The sequence below is a fragment of the Pseudophryne corroboree genome, chromosome 3, assembly GCF_028390025.1.
Source record: "Pseudophryne corroboree isolate aPseCor3 chromosome 3, aPseCor3.hap2, whole genome shotgun sequence".
Lineage (NCBI taxonomy): Eukaryota > Metazoa > Chordata > Amphibia > Anura > Myobatrachidae > Pseudophryne > Pseudophryne corroboree.
This window is the reverse complement of record NC_086446.1, coordinates 67,319,908-67,343,710: the sequence shown is the minus strand read 5'-3', so window position 1 is coordinate 67,343,710 and position 23,803 is coordinate 67,319,908. Positions and strand designations below refer to the sequence as shown.

The 23,803-nt window shown below is 47.1% G+C and overlaps 1 protein-coding gene across 1 annotated transcript; it reads left to right on the top strand.

Moving 5' to 3' along the window:
• Positions 1-5,666: 5,666 nt before the first annotated feature.
• LOC135054744 (oocyte zinc finger protein XlCOF7.1-like) lies at positions 5,667-22,892 on the top strand. Its single transcript, XM_063958044.1, has 5 exons — positions 5,667-5,777; positions 8,317-8,449; positions 9,089-9,280; positions 9,360-9,483; positions 21,023-22,892. Exons 2-5 carry the CDS (start codon positions 8,372-8,374, stop codon positions 22,480-22,482), a joined length of 1,854 nt encoding a protein of 617 aa, XP_063814114.1. The 5' UTR covers positions 5,667-5,777; positions 8,317-8,371; the 3' UTR covers positions 22,483-22,892.
• Positions 22,893-23,803: the final 911 nt, after the last annotated feature.

Genomic DNA, 23,803 nt, shown 5'->3' with positions numbered 1-23,803 from the left:
CTTAGAAAAACACAGGCGTGGCAGAAAAAACACAGGCGTGGCTGGGCGGGTGTGTGACGTCAAAAGCCAACCCTCCATCGTTAGAATCAACGCACACGAAGAGTAACTATAGGGCTGGTCTTGTTTTGCACAAAACGATTTTGCAGGCGCTCTGCTGCACAAGCGTTCGCACTTCTGCAAAGTGACAATACACTCCCCAGTGGGTGGCGACAATGCGTTTGCACGGCTGCTAAAAACTGCTAGCAAGTAAGTGATCAACTTGGAATGACCCCCCATGTACAAACGGGCATACCAACAACTATTCTCCCTCTTGGGGGGTCCCCCCTGGAGGGAGAATAAATAGCACGGCGCACGTAGCCCGCAAGGGCATCTTTTGCGCTCACCCTGCAGCCGGCATGCCGGCGGTCGGAATCCCGGCGCTGGTATGCTGGGCGCCGGCATAACATACTACACCCGTATAAACAGTACTGAGGTACATAGACTGAATTCTGGTACTGTGGGTAAAGACTGTAGAGTTTTTTGGGGTATATACCATCTACTGGTACTGGGGTCACAGATTTTTTTTATAGTTACTGGGGGCACAAATCGTATACTAGTACTCAGTTACAGACAATATACCTGGTACAGAGGGACATAGACTGTATACTAGTACTGAGGGACATGGACTCTATACTGATACTCAGGACAGACGCATATTTTCCACAAGGTAACCTAGGCACCCACCTAGGGCCTGGCGATTCCCAAAGGTCCTGCAGCCGGGCCCCACAAAATCTGGCTCATCCATGATCTATCACAGAAACTGTCTTCAAGTTAAATGTTTTACAGAGGTTCAGTAATAAGGCTCAGACCAGTATTAACATCACTAATACTCGAACTGAGCTTCATTACTGGGCATCTGCAAAACGTTCCCAGTGGAGCACTGCGTGACCCGCCCTGCACTCCCAGAATCCCATTGTCTGCAGTGCATCGGAGGGCTCAGACCCAGCACAGCAGCAGCTGCCACTGCCAGCATCATGGCCGCACTGGCCCGCCGGAAACACCGCCCATTTCCCGCTGGGCCAGCATCACATTAAGATGATGCGGCTGGACGTCGTTGGGTAAATAAACTCTCCTCACAACTGCCATTTGGAGAGTTTCCCGGGACGGGTGTACCTTTTATATGTTCACCAACCTCAGCCTCTGGCTCCCCCAGAATGAGCATGAGGAGCTTTTACAACCTTCTTCCTTTAAGTGTCTGCTTTCCCACATTTCCCTAGAAGGTGTCAAAATAAATTACTCATGTTATTGGGATCTGTACCAATATAATGTAATGTGTTGGTTCTCTCTGTTGGTATAATGTGACCCAAATCTATATAATGCTGTATAACATGATGAGTATCCTTCTATGAGTAATTTTTTATTAGGAACCATGTTGGTGTAAAATAATGGGCAGGGGCTGTCTGCCAACTTTTAGCCTGGGAGGCAAGTCCAGAGCACTGGCCCATAAGTAATGGTGCCATCTTAAATGGAGGTTTTTTTGTTTAAAAATATTTATTAATAACAAAAAATTAGGCCTGGTGTAAATGATCTCAAAGATACTTTATTATAAATTTGTTGGTGCGGCCGCGGCTTCAGCAGAGCAGTGTAGTGCAGGGGTGGCCAACCAGTCAGTGCAAAGAGCCAGAAAAGATCTGTAGTCAAGGGGTTAGAGCCATATCATGTGCGCGCCGAAGGCGTGCGAGCAAAAATGGGGGCGTGGCATAGTTGTCACAAAGCCACACCCCATTTTTATGCGCACACCTTTCGGTTTGACGTTTGTAGGAGTATGACCTTGTGTCATAACCCCATTTTTAGTCATGTTGTACAGCGCCACATACAAATAAAGCCTCTGTACAGTGCCACATACATATAAAAACACAAAAAAATGGGTGCCTCCACAGTGCCAGATACATATATGTCCTCACAGTGCCAGATACATATATGTCCCCATAGTGCCAGATACATATGTTCCTCCACAGTGCCAGATACATATATGTCCTCACAGTGCCAGATACATATATGTCCCAATAGTGCCAGATACATATATGTCTTCATAGTGTCAGATACATATATGTCCCCACAGTGCCAGATACATACTGTATATTCCTCCACAGTGCCAGATACATATATGTCCCCATAGTGCCAGATACATATGTTCCTCCACAGTGCCAGATACATATATGTCCTCACAGTGCCAGATACATATATGTCCCAATAGTGCCAGATACATATATGTCTTCATAGTGTCAGATACATATATGTCCCCACAGTGCCAGATACATACTGTATATTCCTCCACAGTGCCAGATACATATATGTCCCCAAAGTGCCAGATACATACTGTATATTCCTCCACAGTGCCAGATACATATATGTCCCCATAGTGCCAGATACATATGTTCCTCCACAGTGCCAGATACATATATGTCCCCACAGTGCCAGATACATACTGTATATTCCTCCACAGTGCCAGATACATATATGTCCCCAAAGTGCCAGATATGCCCCCACTGCCAGATACACATCTCCCCAGTGCCAGATATTCCCCCAGTGTAAGATACACATGTCCCCCCAGTGCCAGATATGCCCCCAGTGCCAGATACATATGTTCCCCCAGTGCCAGATACACATGTTCCCCCAGTGCCAGATATGCCCCCAGTGCCAGATACACATCCCCCCAGTGCCAAATATGCCCCCAGTGCCAGATATGCCCACACTGCTAGCTACACGTCTCCCCAGTGCCAGATATGCCCCCAGTACTAAATATGCCCCCACTGCCAGATACACGTCCCCTCAGTGCCAGATACATATGACCCCCCCAGTGCCAGATATGCCCCAGTGCCAAATATGCCCCCACTGTTAACTACACGTCTCCCCAGTGCCAGCTATGCCCCCACTGTCAGCTACACGTCTCCCCAGTGCCAGATACACGTCCCCCCCAGTGTGATATGCCCCCAGTGCCAGATATGCCCCCAGTGCCAGATACACGGGCAACGACGCCGCCAGCGAGAAATGTGATCGCAGCGGCTATCGCAAGAAGATGGACAGGCGGGAGGCGTTCCAGGGCGGATACTCTCCGTTTTCCAGGCGTGGTGAGTCCAACGCAGGCGCGTTGAGGCGTTTGGAGGGCGGATGTTTGACGTCAGGACCGGGACCTTCATCGCTGGATCCGTCACACTGGGTGAGTAACTGCAGCCCTGGTCTTGTTTTACTTGAAACTTTTTTAGCATAGCAGGGCTGCACAAGCGTTCGCAGCTCTGCTATGCTAAAATACACTCCCCCATAGGCGGCGTCAGGTTAATCGCACGAGCAGCAAAAAGTTGCTACGTGCGATCAACTCAGAATGACCCCCATAGACTGTATATTGGTAGTGAGGGTTACTGGTTGCGTCATCGCGTCCTGTCTATAAAAGTTAACTGAGGTGGGCGTGGCTTTATGATGAGACTTACCATGGTCCCACCCACCTTGCATCAGATAAGTAAACCTTGTAACACTGTCCTGTTTTAGAAGGAGCACGCCTAATTTGAGGGCTCTGTCGCTATATCTGGGTCAGAAGGTTGGGAGATATGCTTATCTGCATAGCATAGCAGAGTAACTTTGAATTGGTGCCACATGCACCTACCATAGCGTGCACAATATTCAAAGGATACTTTAGTGGAGGGAAATGGAGCGAATTTGGGCGTGTCCCCTTCTATACTTATCTAATCTACTCATACCTCCCAACTTTCCACTGTTGTAAAGAGGGACACGCGCGGCGAAGCCGCGTGCGCTCCCGATAAGGGGGTGTGGCATATGAAAAGGGGGGTGGCTTCGCGGGAGGACCCACGGCCGAGAGTCACGCCCCCGTTTTCGTCACTGATGGGGCATGCCCAGCGCTCCGTGAGCTGCTGGTATGCCCCCTCTCCTCCTGTCTCCCCTGAATAGACGCTGTGCGCATGCGCACAGCGTCTATTCACCGCTGCTCTGCTAAGCAGGGCAGCGAGTGACAGAGCCTCCCAACTGCCCCCCCACCGCGGGACACTGCGGCCCGCGGGTGGGACAGCGGGACAGTCCTCAAAAAACGACACTGTCCCGCGAAAATCGGGACAGTTGGGAGGTATGATCTACTACATACCCCTAACCATTCCGAAATTGGTGGGGCAGTCACTTTTTTTTTGCATAACATCCATATTGTAGGGGGGTGGGGGGTACTGACATGCGGTCACTCCCCAAAAAGAGGCCGACAGGGTGAAAAGGTTGACAGGTTCAAACGGTCGACATGAAAATAGTCAACGCACAACTTTTTCTTCATTTACCATACAGGTGGACTACAACTGGGAATAGTAACCTTGCCGAAGCATGGCGAGCAAAGCGAGGGTACACGTTTCCACTAATTTGGCTCAGATATGGTGAAGCAAAAATGGAAATATAATATTGTGTTGCCCATTTTTAAATGATGGAAAGATTGTGTGTCGACCAATGTCATGTCGACCTTTTGAACCTGCCAACCCTTTTCTTACTGTCTTTTTCCATGTTGACCATTTTGGGTCGACCTATTAACTATCTTTGTCCTGTAGATCTACTGAACCACACCTATTGGGAGCTATGGCTAGGTGCTCTCAAGACAGTTACATGCTCTTTGGGTATTCCTGGATTACTTCTGGAGCCCCCAGATCCTCCAGGAGTGTAGCCAGCTATGCTTTATGCATGCCATGTTTTCCCTACTATCCATATTATACTATAATAAATAGCATCTCCCTTTTTCCAAGATAACTCAAGAGATTCTTGCATACCCTCCAACGGGTCTGGGACTCCAGGTCGACAACAAAAAGGTCGACACACCTTAGGTCGATGCCAATTGGTCGACACACCTTAGGTCGACAGGGACAAAAGGTCGACATGGAACAAGGTCGACATGAGTTTTTTATGTTTTTTTGGTGTCGTTTTTTTCGTAGAGTGAACGGGAACCCCAATTAGTGTACCGCGTTCGCTCGCCATGCTTCGGGCATGGTGCCTTCGCTCGGCACAGATAACCATTCCAATCATAGTCCACGTGGATCGTTAAGTATGAAAAGGTTCCAAAAAAGAAAAAAACTGTGGAAAACTCATGTCGACCTTTTTCCATGCCGACCTTGTTCCTGTCGACCTTTTGTCCATGTCGACCTTTTGTCCATGTCGACCTAAGGTGTGCCGACCAATTGGCGTCGACCTAAGGTGTGTCGACCTTTTTGTTGTCGACCTGGAGTCCGGATACCTCCTCCAACATGACCCGCCCCACTAAGTACAAAATGCTCTGTTTCTGGACTTCCCTCTTAATTTATTATTGCCATGACCTGTGAAGAAACAGCTTTCTTATCATTTAACTAGTTCAACACAGGTGATGGAAATCATAAATTAAGAGGGAAGTCCAGAAACAGAGCATTTTGTACCTAGTGGGGCGGGTCATGTTGGACGGTCTGTTCTTGTGATTTGTTTGTGACTGCTGATCTATGGCAATATGGCCGCCGCCACAGACACTCCAATGACTCCATGCAGACATTTGTCCTCTTTGTGACTTGAACTCACTGTGATCTGCGGTTGGCTAGTTTTAGTCACGTGATGCCAATAGTGTTTTGCAGTGAGGGGGAGAGCAGGGACTGTGAGAAAATGACTACAGCACCCAGAATCCTCTCCGTCTCTCAGCTATCACTTCCGGTGTGGGTTGTAAGGGCTGTAAAAAGGAAGTATTCATTGTACTTTATAAAATATATTGTTATCTGCCCAGTGGTGTCATCTGGAAGGTAGTATATCTGTTATTATATATGTATATCACTGTGTTAACATCGTACAGCACTGATACCTGTCATAAGTACTATGTTATTATTTTGTATACCTGTATCACTACTGTATAAGTGTTATAGGCTGTATCACTACACCAGCCTATAACACTTATACAGTATATTATGTCACTGTTCTCTTACATATCTGCAGTATATAACTGTATTATAATGTAAAAACTTTATTATAGCAGTTATTATGTAGCATTGCTGTTATATATATTAGTATTCTGTCACTTTGATATATATATATAAATATAATATTTTTATATATCTGTATTACATCACTAATTACTTAAATATCTGTATTTAGTCACTATCTTATGGCATATAATATAACTAATATTGTTACATATTTGTAATATACCACTATATTATTATACTAACTTTGACTGCTGTTCATCTCATATTGATATGGTTGTATTATGCCATTTTTTATAATCTGTATTCTGTCCAGTAGCGGATTTACCACTAGACAACATAGGCGGGCGCCAAGGGCTCGGCGGGTCCCAGGGGCCCTCAGACAGACCAGAGGCCTGGGTCTGCTCCTTTGCAGTAGCAATGATGCTGCAGCATGCGGCATGTTACTTGTCATTAATCTCCTACAAGATCCCATATATACCCATATGTGCTGCCAGTTCCCTCCAGGTTGCCTGAGGTTCGGTCATTGCATGCACAGATGTGGGAAGGCAATTCCCCAAAATTTCCAGATATACAGACTTTGGGCCCAATTCAGACCTGCTTGCTGCTGTGCGTTTTCACACAGCGGGCGATTATCGAATGACTGCGCATTCACTGCAATGTGCACACACATCGCCAAACAGCGACAAGCTGGTGTGAAAATTTCATTCGCACTGGCGTTCGCAAGGTGATTGACAGGAAGAGGACGTTTGTAGGTGGTAACTGCCCTTTTTCTGGGAGTGTCAGGGAAAACACAGGCGTTCCCATGCGTTGTCAGGGAGGGTGTGTGACATCAGCTCCGGTCCCGATCAGCCTGTTCTCATCACACTGTAGGAGTGCTACACACATACTGCACACAGTGGAAAAAACATTTGTTTGTGAGTGAGTTGCTATCGTATTTGCAGCTGTCCGCTGACTGAAGGACATTTTAGCACGGCATACACATGTGATCGCACACTTGCACGGGGGAATTTACACTCCCCCTTGGGCGGCGACTATCTGATCACAGGGCATCACAATTAGCAGCCCAGCAATCAGGTCTGAATTACATCTTAACCACTATCATCGTGGGTTCCCGCAAAAAATATTTGCACGCTGGGTGCACCTAGTGCACTTGCACCAGGCCGCACCTAGCTGCGGCAATTACTGCTCAATACATTCTTAATAGGTGCAGATGTGGCTAAGATACACGTGGTCGCAGCAAACAAGGCACATTCTTGCCTAGATGTAGCGACGATGAGCGTGGCTGTATTTGTACTTACAAATAAATCACAAAAAGGACTCCTGCAGTGCCCCCACTGCAGGAGTTCAGGTAGAACCTGTGCTGCTGCTGCTGCCGCCTTATGGACAAGTAAGGAAAGGAGGCACAGACACAGCCAGGGGCAGTGATGACAGGACATAGTGCTAAAGATTGGTTTTAGGAAGGGGGGCCCCAAATTGATGTTTTGCTTAGGGCCCCCATGAGGTCTAAATCCTCCTCTGACTCTGTTATTACATAGCGCTGATATCACATATAAATATTATATTTCTATATTTTTTATATATATTACTTAAAAAGCTTTTTTTACTTCACGGTTATTCCATATTACGGATTATGGGACTAATTCAGAACTGATCGCTGCAGTACGTTTTCGCACCGCGGGCGATCAGGTCTGAAATGCGCAGGCGCATGCCAGAGATGCGATCGGCATCTCAGCCCAGCGATCGCCTCTGCCTGATTGACAGGCAGAGGCGTTCGCTGGGCGGGCCGGGGCGTTGGGCTGTCATTTTGGAGGCACGGTCCGGGCAACACAGGCTTGCCTGGACCATGCGGGCGGCGGGCCGCGGCGACTGCGTACGTCATGTAGCCGCTGCGACCCCGAGAGCGACGGGTAGCTCCCTGCCAGCGCGCAGGAGGTGCGCTGGTAGGGAGCTACTCTTCAGGTATAAAAGCATTGCCGCCGTGCGATGCTTTTGTACCTGTGCAGGGGGAGGAGGGGCAGAGCCAAACATGCGAAGCAGACTAGTCCTGTACTGGGCATTCCCCCGCATGTCTGTGAAAGTGATCGTAGATGTGCTACCGATCAAGTCTGAATTACCCCCTATATAGTATATCTTTATTGTATGACTGTTTATTGGCTATCACTATTATCAAATACTGTATATGACAAATATACAATATCAGTGGAATTACTAATTTCTATTTAATCCTACAGCATATTCACACAAAAATCTAAAAAGTGACGTAGATTATATATTTTGCTATATATATTAAACATGCATAATAATTGATTGCAATTATGTAATATTTTTCTAGTGTGCATTATTTACTTTTCTATTTCAGATAATACATTTAGTATCAATATTTACTAAAATTCTCCATTCTACATGGACTAAGAATGAGCAAGTACAGGAACAAGATGACGGAGAGTATTATAAACCTCACCCTGGAGATCATTTACCTGCTGACTGGGGAGGTGAGAGAGTCTGTGAGTGTCACAGTGACATCACTCTTATTTCTATTAGTAACACGGGGACCTGACTGGAGAGGTGAGGGAGTCTGTGAGTGTCACAGGGACATCACTCTTATCTCTATTACTACACAGGGGACTGAACGGGGAGGTGAGGGAGTCTGTGAGTGTCACAGTGACATCACTCTTATCTCTATTACTAACTCAGGGACCTGACTGGGGAGGTGAGGGAGTCTGGGAGTGTCACAGTGACATCACTCTCATCTCTATTACTAACACAGGGACCTGACTGGGGAGGTGAGGGAGTCTGGGAGTGTCACAGTGACATCACTCTCATCTCTATTACTAACACAGGGACCTGACTGGAGAGGTGAGGGAGTCTGGGAGTGTCGTAGAGACATCACTCTTATCTCTATTACCAACACAGGGGCCTGACTGGGGAGGTGAGGGAGTCTGGGAGTGTCACAGGGACATCACTCTATTCTAATTAAACCAAGGCATGACAGTTCAGCGTCATCATTCTCATTTTTTAAAATTATTTGGTTTAAAGAAAACATCAAGGATATAGCAGTGTTTTAAAATGCGTAGGAAAAGGTTTTAATGAGTTAATCTAATTTTGTTCAAGGCAAATGTTTCATTTTTTAGGATTATATTGTTGTGAATATGACATCTGGTGAACGAGAGACACCCTGCAGCTGTCCCCGTGTATCACTTGGACTGAGCAGGACCCAGAACCCCATCACGGAGTTTCCACCTCGCTCACTGATACATGAAAAACACAATGAGCAGAAGATCCTGAAACTCACCAACAAGATCATTCAGCTGCTGACTGGAGAGGTGACTGCTGGGAGTGGGACATTATACAGTAACACCAGGGGATATGTCTGGGTGATAACTGTATCATTGTGTTTGTCAGGTTCCTATAAGGTGTGAGGATGTCACTATTTATTTCTCCATGGAGGAGTGGGAGTATATAGAAGGACACAAGGATCTGTACAAGGAGGACATAATGAAGAATCACCGTACCCTCCCAACAGTTGGTAAGGAGAGTCGCTCTTGTTGTCATCCTAATCTGCCATAAAATATTCTAGAGATTTATAGTTGTGTCAGAATGCGCATGGAAAGTCATGGCTTGAGAGTTTAATTGCCTGATGTTCCAGTGGACTACATAACATCTGTTTATTGGGTAGCCACCAGCCAAGCTTTGAATACATTTGTGGTCATTTGGGATTAATAACAGATGTTTCTCTGACGTCCTAGTGGATGCTGGGAACTCCGTAAGGACCATGGGGAATAGCGGCTCCGCAGGAGACTGGGCACAAATAGAAAGCTTTAGTACTACCTGGTGTGCACTGGCTCCTCCCCCTATGACCCTCCTCCAAGCCTCAGTTAGATTTTTGTGCCCGAACGAGAAGGGTGCACACTAGGGGCTCTCCTGAGCTTCTTAGTGAAAGTTTTAGTTTAGGTTTTTTATTTTCAGTGAGACCTGCTGGCAACAGGCTCACTGCATCGAGGGACTAAGGGGAGAAGAAGCGAACTCACCTGCGTGCAGAGTGGATTGGGCTTCTTAGGCTACTGGACACCATTAGCTCCAGAGGGACCGATCACAGGCCCAGCCTTGGAGCTCGGTCCCAGAGCCGCGCCGCCGGCCCCCTTACAGAGCCAGAAGCAAGAACAGGTCCGGAAAATCGGCGGCAGAAGACATCCTGTCTTCCACAAGGTAGCGCACAGCACTGCAGCTGTGCGCCATTGCTTCTCAGCACACTTCACACTCCGGTCACTGAGGGTGCAGGGCGCTAGGGGGGGGCGCCCTGAGCAGCAATAGAAACACCTTGGCTGGCGAAAATGCATCACATATAGCCCCCTGGGCTATATGGATGAATTTTAACCCCTGCCAGATTTCCACAAAAAGCGGGAGAAAGGCCGCCGAGAAGGGGGCGGAGCCTATCTCCTCAGCACACAGGCGCCATTTTCCCTCACAGCTCCGCTGGAAGGAAGTCTCCCTGACTCTCCCCTGCAGTCCTGCACTACAGAAACAGGGTAAAAAAGAGAGGGGGGCACTAATTGGCGGGATATTAACAATACAGCAGCTATAAAGGGAGAAACACTTATAAAGGTTGTCCCTATATATATATATATATATATATATATATATAGTGCTCTGGTGTGTGCTGGCATACTCTCCCTCTGTCTCCCCAAAGGGCTAGTGGGGTCCTGTCCTCTATTAGAGCATTCCCTGTGCGTGTGCTGTGTGTCGGTACGTTTGTGTCGACATGTATGAGGAGGAAAATGATGTGGAGGCGGAGCAATTGCCTATAATAGAGATGTCACCCCCTAGGGAGTCGACACCTGAGTGGATGGCTTTATGGAAGGATTTACGTGACAATGTCAGCTCTTTACAAAAGACAGTTGATGACATGAGACAGCCGACTAATCAGCTAGTCCCTGTCCAGGCGTCTCAGAAACCATCAGGGGCTCTAAAACGGCCGTTACCTCAGATGGTAGATACAGACGTCGACACGGATACTGACTCCAGTGTCGACGGTGAGGAGACAAACGTGACTTCCAGTAGGGCCACACGTTACATGATCACGGCAATGAGAGAGGTTTTAAACATTTCTGATACTACAAGTACCACAAAAAAGGGTATTATGTGGGGTGTGAAAAAACTACCCGTAGTTTTTCCTGAATCAGATGAATTAAATGAGGTGTGTGATGAAGCGTGGGTTTCCCCCGATAAAAAACTGATCATTTCTAAAAAGTTATTGGCATTATACCCTTTCCCGCCAGAGGTTAGGGCGCGTTGGGAAACACCCCCTAGAGTGGATAAAGCACTCACGCTTATCAAAACAAGTGGCGTTACCGTCTCCTGATACGGCCGCCCTCAAGGAACCAGGTGACAGAAAACTGGAGAATATCCTAAAAAGTATATACACACATACTGGTGTTATACTGCGACCAGCAATCGCCTCAGCCTGGATGTGCAGCGCTGGGGTGGCTTGGTCGGATTCCCTGACTGAAAATATTGACTATAGAGTATTTAAAAGATGCATTTCTATATATGCGAGATGCACAGAGGGATATTTGCACTCTGGCATCAAGAGTGAGTGCGCTGTCCATTTCTGCCAGAAGAGGGTTATGGACGCGACAGTGGTCAGGTGATGCGGATTCTAAACGGCATATGGAAATATTGCCTTATAAAGGGGAGGAGTTATTTGGGGTCGGTCTATCGGACCTGGTGGCCACGGCAACTGCTGGGAAATCCACATTTTTACCCCAGGTCGCCTCTCAGCATAAAAAGACGCCGTCTTATCAGGCTCAGTCCTTTCGTCCCCATAAGGGCAAGCGGGCAAAAGGTTCCTCTTTTCTGCCCCGGGGCAGAGGAAGGGGAAAAAGACTGCAACAGACAGCCAATTCCCAGGAACAAAAGCCCTCTCCCGCTTCTGCCAAGTCCTCAGCATGACGCTGGGGCCTTACAAGCGGACTCAGGCACCGTGGGGGCCCGTCTCAAGAATTTCAGCGCGCAGTGGACTCACTCGCAAGTGGACCCCTGGATCCTTCAAGTAGTATCTCAGGGGTACAAATTGGAGTTCGAGACGTCTCCCCCTCGCCGGTTCCTGAAGTCTGCTTTACCAACGTCTCCCTCCGACAGGGAGGCAGTATTGGAGGCAGTTCACAAGCTGTATTCCCAGCAGGTGATAATCAAGGTACCCCTCCTGCAACAAGGGAAGGGGTATTATTCCACGCTGTTTGTGGTACCGAAGCCGGACGGCTCGGTGAGACCTATTTTAAATCTGAAGTCTTTGAACACTTACATACAGAGGTTCAAATTCAAGATGGAGTCACTCAGGGCAGTGATCGCGAATCTGGAAGAGGGGGACCATATGGTGTCTCTGGACATCAAAGATGCCTACCTCCATGTCCCCATTTACCCTTCTCATCAAGGGTACCTCAGGTTTGTGGTACAAAACTGTCACTATCAGTTTCAGACGCTGCCGTTTGGATTATCCACGGCACCCCGGGTCTTTACCAAGGTAATGGCCGAAATGATGATTCTTCTTAGAAGAAAAGGCGTTTTAATTATCCCTTACTTGGACGATCTCCTGATAAGAGCAAGATCCAGAGAACAGTTAGTAGTCGGAGTAGCCCTATCTCAAGTAGTGCTACGGCAGCACGGCTGGATTCTAAATATCCCAAAATCGCAGCTGATTCCGACAACACGTCTTCTGTTCCTAGGGATGATTCTGGACACAGTCCAGAAAAAGGTGTTCCTTCCGGAGGAGAAAGCCAGGGAGCTATCCGAACTGGTCAGAAACCTCCTGAAACCAGGGCAAGTCTCAGTGCTTCAATGCACAAGAGTCCTGGGAAAGATGGTAGCTTCCTACGAAGCGATTCCATTCGGCAGATTCCACGCAAGAACGTTCCAGTGGGATCTGCTGGAAAAATGGTCCGGATCGCATCTTCAGATGCATCAGCGGATAACCCTGTCCCCAAGGACAAGGGTGTCTCTTCTGTGGTGGTTGCAGAGTGCTCATCTTCTAGAGGGCCGCAGATTCGGCATTCAGGACTGGGTCCTGGTGACCACGGATGCCAGCCTGAGAGGCTGGGGAGCAGTCACACAAGGAAGAAATTTCCAGGGCTTGTGGTCAAGCCTGGAGACAACACTTCACATAAATATACTGGAGCTAAGAGCCATTTACAATGCTCTAAGCCTAGCAAGGCCTCTGCTTCAGGGTCAGCCGGTGTTGATCCAGTCGGACAACATCACGGCAGTCGCCCACGTAAACAGACAGGGCGGCACAAGAAGCAGGAGGGCAATGGCAGAAGTTGCAAGGATTCTTCGCTGGGCGGAAAATCATGTGATAGCACTGTCAGCAGTATTCATTCCGGGAGTGGACAACTGGGAAGCAGACTTCCTCAGCAGACACGACCTCCACCCGGGAGAGTGGGGACTTCACCCAGAAGTCTTCCACATGATTGTGAACCGTTGGGAAAAACCAAAGGTGGACATGATGGCGTCCCGCCTCAACAAAAAACTAGACAGGTATTGCGCCAGGTCACGGGACCCTCAGGCAATAGCTGTGGACGCTCTGGTAACACCGTGGGTGTACCAGTCAGTGTATGTGTTCCCTCCTCTGCCTCTCATACCCAAGGTACTGAGAATAATAAGAAGGAGAGGAGTAAGGACTATACTCGTGGCTCCGGATTGGCCAAGAAGGACTTGGTACCCGGAACTTCAAGAGATGCTCACAGAAGACCCGTGGCCTCTACCTCTAAGAAGGGACCTGCTCCAGCAGGGACCCTGTCTTTTCCAAGACTTACCGCGGCTGCGTTTGACGGCATGGCGGTTGAACGCCGGATCCTGAAGCAAAAAGGCATTCGGAATGAAGTCATCCCTACCCTGATCAAAGCCAGGAAGGATGTAACCGTGCAGCATTATCACCGTATTTGGCGTAAATATGTTGCGTGGTGCGAGGCCAGGAAGGCCCCTACAGAGGAATTTCAACTGGGTCGTTTCCTGCATTTCCTGCAAACAGGACTGTCTATGGGCCTAAAATTAGGGTCCATTAAGGTTCAAATTTCGGCCCTGTCGATTTTCTTCCAGAAAGAACTGGCTTCAGTTCCTGAGGTTCAGACGTTTGTCAAAGGGGTACTGCATATACAGCCTCCTTTTGTGCCTCCAGTGGCACCTTGGGATCTCAATGTAGTTTTGGGGTTCCTAAAATCACATTGGTTTGAACCACTCACCACTGTGGACTTAAAATATCTCACATGGAAAGTGGTAATGCTGTTGGCCCTGGCTTCAGCCAGGCGTGTCTCAGAATTGGCGGCTTTGTCATATAAAAGCCCTTACCTAATTTTTCATACGGACAGGGCAGAATTGAGGACTCGTCCTCAATTTCTCCCTAAGGTGGTTTCAGCGTTTCACTTGAACCAGCCTATTGTGGTACCTGCGGCTACTAGGGACTTGGAGGACTCCAAGTTGCTGGACGTAGTCAGGGCCCTGAAAATATATGTTTCCAGGACAGCTGGAGTCAGAAAATCTGACTCGCTGTTTATCCTGTATGCACCCAACAAGCTGGGTGCTCCTGCTTCTAAGCAGACTATTGCTCGTTGGATTTGTAGTACAATTCAGCTTGCTCATTCTGTGGCAGGCCTGCCACAGCCAAAATCTGTAAAAGCCCATTCCACACGGAAAGTGGGCTCATCTTGGGCGGCTGCCCGAGGGGTCTCGGCTTTACAACTTTGCCGAGCAGCTACTTGGTCAGGGGCAAACACGTTTGCTAAATTCTACAAATTTGATACCCTGGCTGAGGAGGACCTGGAGTTCTCTCATTCGGTGCTGCAGAGTCATCCGCACTCTCCCGCCCGTTTGGGAGCTTTGGTATAATCCCCATGGTCCTTACGGAGTTCCCAGCATCCACTAGGACGTCAGAGAAAATAAGAATTTACTTACCGATAATTCTATTTCTCGTAGTCCGTAGTGGATGCTGGGCGCCCATCCCAAGTGCGGATTGTCTGCAATACTTGTACATAGTTATTGTTAACTAATCGGGTTATTGTTGTAGTGAGTCATCTTTTCTAGAGGCTCCTCTGTTATCATACTGTTAACTGGGTTCAGATCACAAGTTATACGGTGTGATTGGTGTGGCTGGTATGAGTCTTACCCGGGATTCAAAATCCTTCCTTATTGTGTACGCTCGTCCGGGCACAGTACCCTAACTGAGGCTTGGAGGAGGGTCATAGGGGGAGGAGCCAGTGCACACCAGGTAGTACTAAAGCTTTCTATTTGTGCCCAGTCTCCTGCGGAGCCGCTATTCCCCATGGTCCTTACGGAGTTCCCAGCATCCACTACGGACTACGAGAAATAGAATTATCGGTAAGTAAATTCTTATTTCTCTATCGTCCTAGTGGATGCTGGGGTTCCTGAAAGGACCATGGGGGATTAGCGGCTCCGCAGGAGACAGGGCACAAAAAAGTAAAGCTTTAGGATCAGGTGGTGTGCACTGGCTCCTCCCCCTATGACCCTCCTCCAAGCCAGTTAGATTTTGTGCCCGGCCGAGAAGGGTGCAATTCTAGGTGGCTCTCATAAAGAGCTGCTTAGAGAGTTTAGCTTAGGTTTTTTATTTTACAGTGATTCCTGCTGGCAACAGGATCACTGCAACGAGGGACAGAGGGGAGAAGAAGTGAACTCACCTGCGTGCAGGATGGATTGGCTTCTTGGCTACTGGACATGAAGCTCCAGAGGGACGATCACAGGTACAGCCTGGATGGTCACCGGAGCCACGCCGCCGGCCCCCTCACAGATGCTGAAGCAAGAAGAGGTCCAGAATCGGCGGCTGAAGACTCCTGCAGTCTTCTTAAGGTAGCGCACAGCACTGCAGCTGTGCGCCATTTTCCTCTCAGCACACTTCACACGGCAGTCACTGAGGGTGCAGGGCGCTGGGGGGGGGCGCCCTGGGAGGCAAATGAAAACCTTTAAAAAGGCTAAAAATACCTCACATATAGCCCCAGAGGCTATATGGAGATATTTACCCCTGCCTAAATGTACTAAATAGCGGGAGACGAGCCCGCCGGAAAAGGGGCGGGGCCTATCTCCTCAGCACACGGCGCCATTTTCTGTCACAGCTCCGCTGGTCAGGAAGGCTCCCAGGTCTCTCCCCTGCACTGCACTACAGAAACAGGGTATAACAGAGAGGGGGGGCAAAATAAATGGCTATATATATATATATTAATATAAAAGCAGCTATAAGGGAGCACTTAATCAGAAGGCTATCCCTGTCATATATAGCGCTTTTTGGTGTGTGCTGGCAGACTCTCCCTCTGTCTCCCCAAAGGGCTAGTGGGTCCTGTCTTCGTATAGAGCATTCCCTGTGTGTCTGCTGTGTGTCGGTACGTGTGTGTCGACATGTATGAGGACGATATTGGCGTGGAGGCGGAGCAATTGCCTGTAATGGTGATGTCACTCTCTAGGGAGTCGACACCGGAATGGATGGCTTATTTAGGAAATTACGTGATAATGTCAACACGCTGCAAAGTCGGTTGACGACATGAGACGGCCGACAAAAAATTAGTACGGTCCAGACGTCTCAAAAACACCGTCAAGGGTTTTTAAAACGCCCGTTTACTTTAGTCGGTCGACACAGACACAGACAGGGACACTGAATCCAGTGTCGACGGTGAATAAACAAACGTATTCCTTATTAGGGCCACACGTTAAAGGCAATGAAGGAGGTGTTACGTATTTCTGATACTACAAGTACCACAAAAGAGGGTATTATGTGGGATGTGAAAAAACTACCATAGTTTTTCCTGAATCAGATAAATTAAATAAAGTGTGTGATGATGCGTGGGTTCCCCCCGATAGAAAATTATGGGCGGTATACCCTTTCCCGCCAGAAGTTAGGGCGCGTTGGGAAACACCCCTTAAGGTGGATAAGGCGCTCACACGCTTATCAAAACAAGTGGCGGTACCGTCTATAGATAGGGCCGTCCTCAAGGACCAGCTGACAAGGCTGGAAAATATAATAAAAAGTATATACACACATACTGGTGTTATACTGCGGCCAGCGATCGCCTCAGCCTGGATGTGCAGAGCTAGGGTGGCTTGGTCGGATTCCCTGACTAAAAATATTGATACCCTTGACAGGGACAGTATTTTATTGACTATAGAGCATTTCTATATATGCGAGATGCACAGAGGGATATTTGCACTCTGGCATCATGAATAAACGCGATGTCCATAACTGCCAGAAGATGTTATGGACACGACAGTGGTCAGGTGATGCAGATTCCAAACGGCACAGTATGGCCGTATAAAGGAAGAGGACTTGTTTGGGGTCGGTCCATCGGACCTGGTGGTCACGGCAACTGCTGGAAAATCCACCGTTTTTTACCCTAAGTCACATCTCTGCAGAAAAAGACACCGTCTTTTCAGCCTCAGTCCTCTCGTCCCTATAAGATTATATCTGCCCAGGGATAGAGGAAAGGGAAGAAGACTGCAGCAGGCAGCCCATTCCCAGGAACAGAAGCGTTCCACCGCGTCTGACAAGTTCTCAGCATGGCGCTGAGACCGTACAGGACCCCTGGATCCTACAAGTAGTATCCCGGGGGTACAGATGGGAATGTCGAGACGTTTCCCCTTCGCAGGCTCCTGAAGTCTGCTTTACCAAGTCTCCCTCCGACAAGGAGGTAGTATGGGAAAAAAATCACAAGCTGTATTCCCAGCAGGTGATAATTAAATTACCCCTCCTACTACAGAAAAGGGGTATTATTCCACACTATATTGTGGTACTGAAGCCAGAAGGCTAGGTGAGACTTATTCTAAAAATTTTTTTTTTGAACACTTACAAAGGTTCAAATTAAGATGAAGTCACTCAGAGCAGTGATAACGAACCAGGAAGAAGGGGACTATATAGTGTCCCGGGACATCAGGGATGCTTACCTCTATGTCCCAAATTTGCCCTTTTCACTAAGGGTACCTCAGGTTCGTGGTGCAGAACTGTCACTATCAGTTTCAGACGCTGCCGTTTGGATTGTCCACGGCACCCCGGGGTCTTTACCAAGGTAATGGCCGAAATGATGATTCTTCTTCGAAGAAAAGGCGTCTTAATTATCCCTTACTTGGACGATCTCCTGATAGGGGCATAGTCCAGGGAACAGTTGGAGGTCGGAGTAGCACTATCTCGGATACTGCTACAATCAGCACGGGTGGATTCTAAATATTCCAAAATCGCAGCTGATCCCGACGACACGTCTGCTGTGCCTAGGGATGATTCTGGACACAGTCCAGAAAAAGGTGTTTCTCCCGGAAGAGAAAGCCAGGGAGTTATCCGAGCAAGTCAGGAACCTCCTAAAAACAGTGCATCATTGCACAAGGGTCCTGGGTAAAAATGGTGGCTTCCTACGAAGCAATTCCATTCGGCAGATTTCACGTAAGAACTTTTCAGTGGGATCTGCTGGACAAATGGTCCGGATCGCATCTTCAGATGCATCAGCGGATAACCCAATATCCAAGGACAAGGGTGTCTCTCCTGTGGTGGTTATAGAGTGCTCATCTTCTAGAGGGCCGCAGATTCGGCATTCAGGATTGGATGCTGGTAACCACGGAGCCCAGCCTGAGAGGCTGGGGAGCAGTCACACAAGGGAAAAATTTCCAGGGAGTGTGATCAAGTATGGAGACTTTTCTCCACATAAATATACTGGAGCTAAGGGTAAATTTATAATGCTCTAAGCTTAGCAAGACCTCTGCTTCAAGGTCAGCCGGTATTGATCCAGTGGGAAAAACATCACGGCAGTCGCCCACGTAAACAGACAGGGCGACACAAGAAGCAGGAGGGCAATGGCAGAAACTGCAAGGACTTTTCGCTGGGCGGAAAATCATGTGATAACACTGTCAGCAGTTTTTCATCCCGGGAATGGAAACTGGGAAGCAGACTTCCTCAGCACGACCTCCACCCGGGAGAGTGGAAACTTCATTGAGAAGTTTTTTCCACATGATTGTAAACCGTTGGGAAATACCAAAGGTGGACATGATGGCGTCCCGTCTGAAAAAAAAAAAAAAAAAAACGGGACAGGTATTGCGCCAGGTCAAGAGACTCTCAGGCAATAGATGTGGACGTTCTGGTAACACCGTGGGTGTACCAGTCGGTGTATGTGTTCCCTCCTCTGCTTCTCATACCTAAGGTGCTGAGAATTATAAGACGTAGAGGAGTAAGAACTATACTCATGGCTCCGGATTGGCCAAGAAGGACTTGGTACCCAGAACTTCAAGAGATGCTTACAGAGGTCTTATGGCCTCTGCCGCTAAGAAGGGACTTGCTTCAGCAAGTACCATGTCTGTTCCAAGACTTACCGCAGCTGCGTTTGTCGGCATGGCGATGGAAAGCCGGATCCTAAGGGAAAAAAGGCATTCCGGAAGAGGTCATTCCTACCCTGGTCAAAGCCAGAAAGGAGGTGACCGCACAACATTATCACCACGTGTGGCGAAAATATGTTGCGTGGTGTGAGGCCAGGAAGGCCCCACAAAGAAATTTCAACTCGGTCGTTTCCTGCATTTCCTGCAAACAGGAGTGTCTATGGGCCTCAAATTGGGGTCCATTAAGGTTCAAATTCGGCCCTGTAAATTTTCTTCCAGAAAGAATTGGCTTCAGTTCCTGAAGTCCAGAAGTTTGTCAAGGGAGTATTGCATATACAAACCCCTTTTTTGTGCCTCCAGTGGCACTGTGGGATCTCAACGTTGTTCTGGGATTCCTCAAATCACATTGGTTTAAAACCAGTTAAATATGTGGATTTGAAGCATCTCACATAAAAAGTGACCATGCTCTTGGCCCTGGCTTGGACCAGGCGAGTGTCAAATTGGTGGTTTTTTCTCAAAAAAGCCCATATCTGTTTGTCCATTCGGACAGGGCAGAGCTGCGGACTCGTCCCCAGTTCTCTCCCTAAGGTGGTGTCAGTGTTTCACCTGAACCAGCTTATTGTGGTGCCTTGCACCTACTAGGGACTTGGAGGACTCCAAGTTGCTAGAAGTTGTCAGGGCTCTGAAAATATGTTCCAGGACAGCTGGAGTCAGAAAATCTGACTCGCTGTTTATACTGTATGCACCCAACAAGTTGGGTGCGCCTGCTTCTAAGCAGTCGATTGCTCGTTGGATTTGTAACACAATTCAACTTGCACATTCTGAGGCAGGCCTGCCACAGTCTAAATCGGTTAAGGCCCATTCCACAAGGAAGGTGGGCTCATCTTGGGCGGCTGCCCGAGAGGTCTCGGCATTACAACTCTGCCGAGCAGATACGTGGTCAGGGGAGAACACGTTTGTAAAATTCTACAAATTTGATATCCTGGCAAAAGAGGACCTGGAGTTCTCTCATTCGGTGCTGCAGAGTCATCCGCACTCTCCCGCCCGTTTGGGAGCTTTGGTATAATCCCCATGGTCCTTTCAGGAACCCCAGCATCCACTAGGACGATAGAGAAAATAAGAATTTACTTACCGATAATTCTATTTCTCGGAGTCCGTAGTGGATGCTGGGCGCCCATCCCAAGTGCGGATTATCTGCAATACTTGTACATAGTTACAAAAATCGGGTTATTATTGTTGTGAGCCATCTTTTCAGAGGCTCCGCTGTTATCATACTGTTAACTGGGTTTAGATCACAAGTTGTACGGTGTGATTGGTGTGGCTGGTATGAGTCTTACCCGGGATTCAAAATTCCTCCCTTATTGTGTACGCTCGTCCGGGCACAGTACCTAACTGGCTTGGAGGAGGGTCATAGGGGGAGGAGCCAGTGCACACCACCTGATCCTAAAGCTTTACTTTTTTGTGCCCTGTCTCCTGCGGAGCCGCTAATCCCCCATGGTCCTTTCAGGAACCCCAGCATCCACTACGGACTCCGAGAAATAGAATTATCGGTAAGTAAATTCTTATTTTTTATCAACAGAGTTGGGTTGAAGTAGAAAAGACAACTGATGTTTATAATATTGATAAGGATCCTTAGATTAATGCATTTCTTATCCACGGTAGCCTTCACTATATCGAGGCTCTTACTAAAAGTGGATTTACTGTCTATATATTTTCTTCAGATGGATTTGCAGCTGAAGAAACATCTGGAGACTTTCAACCCCAATTTACTAAATGCAATTCTATAAAGGATGACAAAAATAATAAAACTTCTCATCAAGCAAAATGCTTGAAAATTGAGGGAAAAAATGAGATAACGAGGATATCTGAGAAGGATGTGACTAAAATGATAACGCAGCCCATATCATTGGAAGATGGAAATATCATGGATATAGACAATTATACACCTACAGATCATACACAGTATACAGCTACTCTTATTAAGGAGGAATCTGTATTATATGAAGGAGGAAACCTCATAGACACTGACAATTATACGCCCACAGGTCATACACAGTATACATCTACTCATATTAAGGAGGAACCAGTCTTATATGATGGAGGAAACCTCATAGACACTGATAATCATACAACTACAGGTCATACACAGTGTACATCTACTCATAGTAAGGAGGAACCAGTCTTATGTGATGGAGGAGACCTCACACACACTAACATGTATACACCCACAGGTCATACACAGTATACACCTACTCATGTTAAGGAGGCATCATTCTCATGTGACAAAGGAAACCTCACCCACTCTGACATATATACATCCACAGGTAATATAGAGTATACATCTCCTCATATTAAGGAAGAACCAGTCTCATATGATGGAGGAGGCCACACAGACACTGACAATTATACACCCCCATATCATACACAGCATACGGAAACTAAACTTTTACCAAGAGATGTTTGTGAAGAGAGCAACCTGAATTCATGTACTCCAATGGATCAACTTCCTAAAGATATTGACATTTTGGACTTTAGTAAATGGGAACTCTGCCCAGAGAAAACACATAACCCATCGTTGGTAACCTACCCTGAGTGCAGGGAGATTGTCACCAACAAATCAACGCCTCCATTAAGTCCGAGGACTTGTGTAGGAGATAAAACGACTTTCTGTCCCGACTGGTGGAGATCTTTTGGCAGCAACTCAAATCTAGCGGCGCCGCAGAAAGTGCACTCAGTTCCAAAACCGCATCATTTTTACAATCGTGAGAAGAGGTTCACCAAACAGTCTGACTATTATCGACATCAGAGATTTAACACCAAAGAGAGAGAATTCTTCTGCTTTCAATGCGGAAAATGTTTTTCCAGTAACCCCGATCTCATTCGGCACCAGAGGATTCACACGGGAGAGAGGCCTTTCCCTTGCACTGAATGTGGAAAGAGCTTTAACCAGAAGTCAATCCTGGTTACACACCAGCGGACGCACACGGGAGAGAAACCCTTTGTGTGTTCAGTCTGCGGGAAATCTTTTATCAAGAGCTCCAACCTCGTCACCCATCAAAGAGTCCACGGAGGAGAGAAGCCGTTTCATTGCCCCGAATGCGGAAAGTCCTTCATGAAAAATTCCAGCCTTGTCGCACATCAAAGAACTCACCGGGCCAGAAAGCAATTTACCTTTCTCTGAGACGGCGTAACCATCCTAAATTCATAATAACTGAATAGTAATTATTTAAAAAATATATATTGTCTAAAATATATAATTGTGAACTGCCCTTGCTGAGTAAAGAAGGTTGTCCCTTCATTTGAGATTTTTATTTTGTTTTCTTATGTTCCATAATTTAATAATGATGTTTCTCTGTCTCTCATGTTAATGGGTGAATATAGGTAACAAAATAGACTCTCTGTTCAAGACTTGGCTTATTTTATATACACTAAAGATTAAATGAACATAAGTTGGTGTACAGGGTTACTATAAAAGAAATAGAAACTTTCAATGTTTTATATAAAATAAAGTATTATTGATATAGTCAAAATACTTACATGGATATGTAGTATACAGTACTGTGCAAAAGTTTTAGGCAGGTGTGGAAAAAAGCTGTAAAGTAAGAATGCTTTCAAAAATAAAAGTGTTAATAGTTTATTCTTATAAATCAAATCAATATTTGGTGTTACCACTCTCTGCCTTCAAAACAGATTCAGTTCTAGGTACACTTGCACACAGTTTTTGAAAGAACTCAGCAGGGAGGTTGGTCCAAACATCTTGGAGAACTAACCACTGATCTTTTGTGGATGTTTACTTGCACAGACTCCTCTGTCTCTTCATGTAATCCCAGACAAACTTGATGATGTTGAGATCAGGGCTCTGTGGGGGCCATATCATCTCTTCCAGGACTCCTTGTTCTTCTTTACACTGAAGTTAGTTCTAAATGAAATTGGCTGTTTGTTTGGGGCCGTTGTGCTGCTGCAGAATAAATTTGAAGCCAATCAGATGCCTCCCTGATGGTACTGCATGATGGATAAGTACGTGCCTGTATTTCTCAGCATTGAGGACACCATTAAACCTGACTGACCATATCCCCAACTCCATTTGATACAGCCCCATACTTGCAAGGAACCTCCACCATGCTTCACTGTTGCTTGCAGACACTCAATATTGTACCGCTCTCCGGCCCTTCAGCAAACAAACTGCTCTCTGTTACAGCCAAATACTTTACATTTTGACTCATATGTCCAGAGCACCTGCTGCCATGTTTCTGCACTCCAGTTCCTATGTTTTTGTGCATAGTTGAGTCACTTAGCCTTATTTCCACATCGAAAGTATGGCTTTTTGCCCGCAATTCTTCCTTGAAGACCACTTCTGGCCAGATTTCTATGATCAGTGGATACATGCACCCGGGTCCCACTGGTTTCTGACACTTCTAAGCTGAGGGTACTGCTGAACATCTTCCAATTTCGAAAAGGAAGTAAGCATAATGTGTCTTTCATCTGATGCACTAAGTTTCCTT